At 39.5% G+C, this 9,254-nt stretch overlaps 1 protein-coding gene and 1 non-coding gene across 5 annotated transcripts; both read left to right on the top strand.

Annotated features, from left to right (window-relative positions):
* Nucleotides 1–1,742: 1,742 nt before the first annotated feature.
* Nucleotides 1,743–7,945, top strand: LOC134878181 (tubulin epsilon and delta complex protein 2). Of its 4 annotated transcripts, none has more exons than XM_063904056.1 (10): nucleotides 1,743–1,951; nucleotides 4,270–4,340; nucleotides 4,662–4,922; nucleotides 5,025–5,265; nucleotides 5,366–5,419; nucleotides 5,516–5,594; nucleotides 5,810–5,954; nucleotides 6,252–6,347; nucleotides 7,135–7,328; nucleotides 7,446–7,945. In XM_063904056.1, the coding sequence occupies exons 2-10, from the start codon at nucleotides 4,286–4,288 to the stop codon at nucleotides 7,593–7,595; spliced, it is 1,275 nt and encodes a 424-aa protein (XP_063760126.1). In that variant the 5' UTR covers nucleotides 1,743–1,951; nucleotides 4,270–4,285; the 3' UTR covers nucleotides 7,596–7,945. The 4 variants fall into 4 exon arrangements, with proteins under 4 accessions (XP_063760126.1, XP_063760127.1, XP_063760125.1 ...); XM_063904057.1 differs by lacking the exon at nucleotides 1,743–1,951 and adding an exon at nucleotides 2,903–3,392 and having other exon boundaries at nucleotides 7,255–7,328; XM_063904055.1 differs by lacking the exon at nucleotides 1,743–1,951 and adding an exon at nucleotides 2,906–3,392 and having other exon boundaries at nucleotides 4,257–4,340.
* On the top strand, nucleotides 3,676–3,749 carry trnat-agu (transfer RNA threonine (anticodon AGU)). Its single transcript has one exon. It is a non-coding gene; the product is annotated as a tRNA-Thr (tRNA).
* Nucleotides 7,946–9,254: the final 1,309 nt, after the last annotated feature.

Below are 9,254 nucleotides of genomic sequence, written 5' to 3'. Positions count from 1 at the left end.
AGAACAAATAGTCCAATACATTATTTTCTTTTTGCTATCCTATACTTGTAGTTTATGTAAGAAATGTTTTATATTTGAAGCACTCAGATTATACTAATTGTTTTTTTTGCCTCTGTTATGCAATAGCTCTTTCTTTTACTAAAACAAATGAATCATACTTGAAAATAATATTTAAATTGAATATTCTTAATCACCCCATCTCAAACAAATTAACCCTTGGCAACACCCTTTGTTGATCTCCAAAGCATCACCAAAACGATAACAAAGCTGTAGTTCTTACATAACACCAATGTTATCATTAAAGTACAATTATCTCCACTATGCTGTTCGGTTTAAACCGCTCATTAGTTCTTATTTATGGAGTGTCAGTGTAAAATGAGCCTTAGGAGTCTCTCATTTTTTTTTTCGTCCTAACTACAGGAATACCTGAGCACAACATCAACAGATTTGAAGCTGAAATCTATTGACTCTCTTGGTAGTGTACACTTCAGTAGATGCTTGTTTGTCATACCAAAGCATTTTGTTATTAGTTACTTATATATTTCTCTGTTACTTTACAAATTAAAACTGTATACGTCGGCAGAATCAAAGACCAAGAAAAAGATAAAGCTATTTTAATACTAAAAAACAATAACTAAAGGGTTGCCATATATATCAACAACAAGTCTAAAAACTTGAGACAGTACTGTGAACACAGAATGTACTAAGTAATTACAATGAGTGCTCCCCCAATAACAGGTGTCCCTCCTGTCCCTACCCTTCACAAAAAAACAACAGGAATTTGCAGTCTTTGTCCAATCAAACCGTTGGTCTGGCCCTCAGGGACAAACAAAATGAGCTTACTTTATTTTATCTTGTTTACAACATGCTGTTTGAGTGTTCTGCCAATTACAGATCATAGTTTAACACTGTTTTTCAGGTCTTTTTGTGTGAACATGAATGATTCACGCATGCTGTTAATGAATTATGTATGAGGTAGTTTGTTTGCTGAGCAGATTTGTCCATCGGTTAATGATTGTATGCAGCTTGTATTTAAAAGCCTGTGTTTGTGTGTGTTGGGTTCGTGTGTAACCGTGTCTGTGGTTGACGTACATGCATATGGGGTAGAACAAGTGGATGGGTGTGTCATTCAGAGCCGGATATTTATCTGGCAGCCGGCTGGAGTGTCAGATGCTTGGATGCAGCCCCCCTGCAAGATTCACTTCCCTCCAACAGGGCCAGCAAGCTGTTGCAATTACATTAAATTGCTTTGGGAAATGATTCTGTGCCACTGATTGAGATCAATAGAACAGGGGGGGCGGGGATCTACAGTGAAATAACTCTGATGGGGGAAGTATTGACAAACTTCATATCATAGTGGATAGCAATTTCTCCATATATGGATGAGAACCTCACAAAAATGTAAGTTTGGCAGCCCAAACATATTTTTGATGCCATTTGGGTTTGTTTGTCACTCTGGTCCGCTGAGGAACCGATATGTGATGTACAGATGGCCTTTCAAATGCTGCATCAAAAACACTCACACAAACACGCCTCAAAGGAATTGCAGCAAGAGGTCCATTTCCCTTTGACATAGCACCTGTGATCTGAAGCTTTTTATCAGACCATGGCAATTGATGAAGCTGAACACATTTGACTATAATGATGGAAACATCAAAACATTGCAAAATCTATGAGATACAACAGAGGACAATAAATAACACATAACCAGAATAAAACACCATTATCTGATTTAGCTAAGATCATAAAGGTTTGCATTTCACTGAATTGCTTTTTAAAGGTCTCTGAACTGGATTACTTCTAGATCAATAAAGACAGCTCTCTGATAGCCGCAGGATGAGCAAGATTCAGATTAGCAGATTGGAGTCAATGAAATTTAACTTGACTTATTTTGAATAGTTTCTCCAGAATGGTTAAAATGGTAACAATAATTGGCATCATGACAGAAAAGGTATGTTTTTTTTAAAGACTTACTTCCCATATTATGATAGACATAATGCACAACATATAAACTAATATAGACCTTTAGGGCGTTGTTTCATTTGACAAGCCAGTCAGCCAGTATGTTAGAATACCAGGGATTGTACATGCTGAGGGGGCAAACCAACAAACTAATATAGACCTTTAAGGGCTTTGTTTCATTTGACAAGCCAGTCCGCCAGCATGTTAGATCACCAGGGATTGTACATGCTGAGGGGGCAAAACAACCACTAATATTATTACTTATGCCTGAGTTTGAGAAGCCAACGTTTCTGCATTTATAAAAGCTCATAATTGTAAGAGAGCATTTATTAGTCATGTCTGTTAATTTCTCACTGTTGTAATTGACACTCTATTATAGAACAATACTATTTGGAGTGAGGGGCATGATCTCAGGTCAAGCAGTTGTGTTGATTAAGAAAAAGGCAATGCTGATTACTGTGAAGTCATGAGTCTCTCAATGAGTTCACAGATGTTATTATTTCACTGTGCATGGATAACATAAGGATAAACTGATAACATGTGCATTACTATACTACTACTACTACTACTTAGTACTATCCTTTTACTCGACTGTTTGCTTAGATAAATCAACAGTAAGTCATTCTAGAATTACTGTTATTCTGTTTTAATACTTGTAACATTGTAATTGAATCTAAATGAAAAAGGGTGTTATCATTGGTAGGTGGTTAATTGCATTTCATGACATTTAATTGCATGAGAATTACTTATACGATAATAAAGGGTCCAAACAAAGTCTTTTTTATTGTAGTGCCGTTTTCTCATAGTTCTCTCTGGTTGGAACAGCAACATAACATTTAAAATGTATTGCACATAACATGATAGGCACATTCAATAACATTATTAGCTCGCTGCAGTGACAACCATGAAGGAATAGCGTCCCTGGTAACAACGTTACTTCTCGCGAGAAGTAAGACATTTTTGTTGTAGAGTCACTTTAAAACCTTTTTGAACGTCTTTTGCTCATATAAACAAATCCGATATGTATTTGCTACTCGTTGGAAGTGTTTTATTATTGTGATACAACTTTTTGAACAACGCTGCACAGAAGTGTTTGTACTCACCAAATGACTTCCGCATCCGCTAAGTTTCTATTTCGCGGGACAGCACGAATACGCTGGAGTAAAAATAGTAGTTTTTATGGGACGGTGTGACACGACTGTGGTATACCGCAACTTTATGAAGAACTGTCACAATCGTAGTAAACTATTCCTAGTTGGGGACGGATTTGATTCGTGTTGTCACGACAGAGCATTCCTCGGCACGCTGTGACTTCCAGACACAAGCATGTCTCTGCTGTCTATGATTGAGCAGGCTATCAAATCTTGCAAAGATGAACAAGCCAAGATCAACCACAATATTCAGCACTACAGAGAAATACTACAGACTTTGTAAGTACTGTACATCTGAGTCATTCACCACTCTTTAACTAGGGCCTGGGGGCTCGAGATTTCACTAACCTGGCTAGACTCGTTCAAAACTAACTAATCTTTAAATCACAACTACATATCAGTTTATCCTACGTTTGAGTGCCTCTCGTGCATTTTCCCTGCTTTGGAAGCAGTTGTGAAGTTTCTCTGAAACATTCACCGTAATTATAACATCAAAAATAATTTCAAAATTGGAACTTTGATTAAAAGGAAATGGAAAATCTGTGCGAATGTGCAACATTCTGGCGCTGTGGTTTATTTGGTTAAAGCGCCTGTCTAGTAAACAGGTGGTCCTGAGTTCGAATCCCAGCAGTGCCTTTTGAAGCACTAATACTATCGATCGATAAATAGAGCGCTAACGTAATCCTTAGGTATGGGGACATACATTGTGCCGTAGCCTCTATTAATACATTGTAGGCTATTACAACATTATCAACAGCTAAATAGTAACCCGAAAGACCTTACGCTAGTTGTTGTTTTAACTGTATAATGTCCAGCAGAGAACATATTGGTCACCCTTCTTGATTTATTATTTGTTTAGGTACTTGATATACATCTTGAAAATGCATTTAGGATTTGCGGTTAACTGCATGCATCAAGACAGCAGCCTTTTAATTGTATTAAATCTATTACGTTTTAAAAGGGATTACAAATGTAAGGTGTGCTTGGTTACACTTAAGCTAAAATGTTTAACTGAGCTTAAAGAGTAGGTTGTGCAAATATACATTTTTGAACATTATAATTTGTATTATATACTATGTTATTTTTTACTACGTTTGCTTAACTGGCTCCTTTTTAATTTTTTGAGTGTTTATTCATATGAAGTCTTTTCCCGCAGAACACCACAACCAAAGATGGGCACTGATGAGTCAGAATCCTGTTCAGAAATGACAGATGATGCTGCTCCAGGTACAATAGGAATTCTCAGGCACAATGCTATTTCATCTACAGAAAAGCAAATCTGTAAAAGAATTAGCTTTGAAAACATTTTTTTTAAATTGTTGTCACTTAATATCATTTCAAAATAAAAAATATAATTGGATAAAACCTCACTTGAAACATAGATTAATACAGCTAAGTTAAGAAAGCAGAGTTGTCACGTGCACATGTTTGCCTGTCTAATACAACCACAAGTCTCTCTTTCATTCCTTTCATACAGGTAATAATGGTTTAAGTTATATACAAAAATATCTCAACTATAACCACTTGTTTGCATACTGCTCTCTTCAGATACATTTACCTCACCCGTTGAGAAAGAAGAAATGGAACTGCTTGAGAGAGCACTGGAGAAAGCCCTTCGGGTCCGCACTGGCACAGGGTCTTCTAAAAAAGACTCAAACAAACAATCTGCATGTCGAAAGGCATCCAGCGCTTCAGCTGTCATATCGAAAGAGGGAATGCAGGCTTCTGCAGCTCCTAAAGGAAACAAGAAAACCTTTAGATCAAGCTCTAAATCAGCCAGTCTTGACAGAAAAGAGCACAGAAAGCCTGGTAAGTCGGTAATCTACTCAAAATCTTCAGATAGCTACCATCCTGGACAGTGCAAAACCACAAGTAATAGAAACATAATCTTGAACTATTCTGTCTCTTCAGCTGGGATTGTGCATCATCAGGCAGCAAGGGCATCACAGCAGGCTGTCTCAGAGTCTGGCTCACTTGCCCGGGGTCAGTTACACGCCTCAACCCTCCACCCAAAAAACAACACTATAAGAAGCAATGTGCTGAGTGGGACTGACCTGGGCACAGCTGCAGCTTTTTCCACTCATTCACATAACACAGTGCCTGTTTCACAAAGATTGGATTCTGGAGCTCACAGTTTACCTCCACAGAAAGGGTATATTTTTACACACAACTGGACTATGAAGAAGCCACTTTAACCAACCTTTGTTTGCTGTGTTTTTATATTTATTCTTTGCGCCTTTGCTTTATGGCAGGAAAGCTTCTGTTCAAACAGCAACGTGGAGATCTCTTTGGAGGAAGCGAAATAGGTGGGCAAAATCAGTCTGTTACTATTCTGAACATTTTACACCTGGTTCAACAGTTTCTCTTTGAGCACTAATTTCCCCTCTCTACGTTATCTTTAGGTTATGGGACAAAGTTGTTGCCCTACAAAGGAAACCTGTGTCAGGGAGGAGTCACTTCATGGAGAGAATGACATCTTTGGTATCCTTCCTTTTTGTAGTAATGCTTTTCAAATTGGTCTCGGAAGCCTGATGTTTTCCATGGAGTGTAATGTTGAGTTTTGAAATATGCTCTAGTGTAGTGCTACAAGACAATGCCTCTCAGTCTTTTGCACACATTTTATTAATACACTTATTCCTGTAATCCATCTCATACCGGGCCTGTTGTCTTTGACCCTGTGTCTCTGACCACTGTAGTTCCCCAAGGATTGGCCATGTGGTTGCCCAGATCAGACCAGGGTTTTGGTCGCAAGACTGACTCACCAAAGGCATGAACTCCCCCAGCAGAGGCAGACAGAGGAGTTTCTGGCCAAACAGACGCCACAAGTAGCCACGGAGCAAGGTAAAAGAACAGATGACAGGAATGAGGAGAAATTAAGGCGATTGACAACATACGCGGGGGGTGAGAAAATTATAATTTTGGTGGAAACGGCACAGAAAGTTGGCAGGAAGTGATTTAGTGAGAGCTGTTTGGACTGATTAATCCTCTGCCAATCATGCTCAGGAACCTGGAATGAGCAATTGAGATCTTTAAGAATTGTTACAAACATGAGACTAATTAGCACTGTACAATTAAACCAATCAACTCCAATATATACTGTAACATTGTTTCTAATGGAGTTTTGTTTCTTCTGTCTAGGTTCTAGAGCAAACAAGTATGTCTCCGGTCCGGAACTCAACAGGTTGTTGATGGTAGCAGCACAGCTCCAGAACTCTGCACACAAAGCAAAAGAAGGTAGGAATTCATCCCGTTTTTCCTACTAGATGGTTATAAGCAGAAAGAAAAACAAAGAATTGAAATTAATTATTTCAAAACATAGACTTGCATAATGCAAAGGACATGGGTGGATAAATAATTAAGCTGATTTCAAATATAATTTCCAGCTGTCTGTTTAGAGCAAGTCTTACTGTCTGTAACATGCTCTCAATTCCAAAACCTTAAATGATCCTGTAATAATGAAGCTGAATGCCCAAGTATTTTCTATTCACACCACTCAAATGACCGTCTCATCTTCTGGAAGCAAAGTTTGTTGATGTTTATCAGCTATAGCGCAATAGCAAAAGTATGTTGCTAAAGCAAGTGTGAGAAATAACTTTCTAGTCATTTCTAGCTCCCTGCTCAGCCCACTTACTTCCATTTTGTGTTGTGACCATGTGCATCCAATCTAGCATCCCACATCCACGTTTCAGTGAGTATTTTATTTCAGAGAGGGATTAATAGTTTATTGCATTCTAACAGCATTTGAAAAATGCAAGGTAGCGTGCTAACGAGCTAATGGAGCCGCTCCATCTTGGAGTATGGAAAATGAAAACAGAGCCGCAGTGAAACCTCAGTGCCAGATCAGTACTTCCCATGGCCTCGATAGATCCCCCTCCCTGTGACTGTAGGGTTTTAAAGTTGTATATCCTGACGTGGCTAGGCCAAGGCCTAGCTATTTAAAGCTGAGGCAGCAGAGCAGAAAAGCGTTTTAGGGTACAGTTGCTCACGCTCACACTCTAAAAATAACCATATTTTCCGTCAGAGTGGGAAGCATGGGATCGATGGAGGCCAGAGGGAGGTTGTCTTTGCCCCACTGGGGAAAATAGTGTTTGGGGTGATGGGATAATTGCACCCCTGCCCCTGACTATAACCTACACGACAGAGGCAGAGCTCCGAGAACTGGAGAAGCTGAGAATGAGGGTGGCACTGCTGCAACAGGAGACTTGCATTGAGCAGGTAAAAGTTGTTTGCTTTAAGAAGCTAATAAAAAAGACAGTTTGTGCATTCTGTTCTGAGAAATAGTCAATACCTTCTAAAAAACGTTTGATTGACAGTCATTTGTTTTTATGACAGGCTCTATTGGACACTCTGTTCCCTCAGCTTTCATCTATTGAACCTGGGCCTGGATGTCCCGACTTGAGTGTGATGAGAGGCATGTACTCCCTGCTGGGTGAGGGAGGGGAGCGTTTCCCTTCCATAATCCTGGACTCTGACTCTGACTGACCACAGAGCATATTAAACTGAGTGACCTGTTCATGAAATCTACTGCTTATCTTCTTTTACACACATAAGAGAAGTACAATATAATGAAATCACAACGCACAACATTCACACAAAAAATAACTACTACGGCAAAGTCCTCCTTCAAGGCTCCAATATTAAAGAATCTGCTTAATTTATTATTATTTTAAGATGTAAATAAATCTAAACATACAATAACTACATACTCCGAAATTAGTACTTGGATTTATTTTTCTGAATAGTTTTAAGTTATATTTTGATCAGAATTTCTGTTGTAAAATTGTACTATATGACAATAAATACCTAGAATAAAGTGTAATGGAAAAACTGAACCAGGGTCCATAATGGAGCTCTAATTGTACCAGCAGGGGGCGCTCACTCACAGAAGAACTGACCATCAAACACACAAGCAGGGGTCTAATGTGAATCACTTGTTTTGCAAATGTGGATTGCAAATTTGATTCAATGTGTTACCTAGATCTACATGTGGAAAAACGATTTTTCTTTAAGTATTAACAATTCTTTTTTTTTAATTGACTGATCCGTTTACTGCTGCCCTGCTGGTCTGTTGACTTAGGTGAAGTAAAGAAACAAAGACATTTATTTATTTTATTAGTCCTGGCCTTCATGGAAAGCCGCAGGGATGCCATGACTTCAGGCTGAACCTCCATGTGTTCAAATGTCTTCCTACTGTCTGGTAAATGAGGGTTTCTGAAGATTTCACAGTGGGAATGATTGTATTTGTTAGTTTCTAGTAAGGATACGGACCTGCAACATTTTCAGTGTGTTTTATTGCACTGTGAACCCCCAATACTCTACCATAATGTTTCTCCATATGAGGTGTTTGATTTCTTTGCAGACTTTCATTCTCTGGCATACATTGAACGATATATAACACGTATGTGGCCAATATGATGTCTCTGCCATCTGAGAAAATTACTAGTTGTGAATTTGCCCGCCACACATGTTATGTGAGGGCGTATGTGAGATGCAAGAAGTCCTGGAGCGGCCCAAAAGGCTCGTGCCCACAGATGATGTGTGAATGGCAGGGGCTGTGCCAGACTGGGCGACAGGTGGCGCTGGGTTCACACAGCAGGACGTGGGTGTTTGAGCCCTGCTGCAGCAACCCTCATACACACAAAGATGGGACATGAAAAAGCCGGCTGAGTCATAAAGATGCCTGGGTCCTTGGTTCTATGCATGCTACAAACTGTAAATGGCTGAGTAGAGGAATACAAAGATTATAAAAAGGTGATGGATATTTCAGGTCTAGGTGTCACTTTTGTCTTAAACTACAGGAGCATAAGTCCTATGGTTTTGTTTATCAGAAATACAGTCACATGCCACGCCAAGTTGTTCATATGGGATTCGAGATGTGCTGCGTTGGTTCCTTGTCTGCTTATTAGAGCCTTAGACAGTGTGTGAAGGAGTAAAAGAGGAGGCAGGGAAGCATCTTGCAATCATGTCAACACTACAAACAGGTCCCTGAGGGAGTGGCGCTTACGCAATTCAGCCTTCCTGTGACCTGCATGCATCAGCTGCTGCTGGGCTCTGGCTGTCACTAGCCGGCTCTCTACTCCCATCAGCACAGCCCTGGCCCTGCCCAGGTTACAAAGGTCTCACGGCTTTGTCCCATATTTC

The sequence above is a fragment of the Eleginops maclovinus genome, chromosome 16 (assembly GCF_036324505.1).
Source record: "Eleginops maclovinus isolate JMC-PN-2008 ecotype Puerto Natales chromosome 16, JC_Emac_rtc_rv5, whole genome shotgun sequence".
Taxonomy (NCBI): domain Eukaryota; kingdom Metazoa; phylum Chordata; class Actinopteri; order Perciformes; family Eleginopidae; genus Eleginops; species Eleginops maclovinus.
Note: the sequence above shows the minus strand (reverse complement) of the source record. Positions and strands in the feature narration are given on the sequence as shown.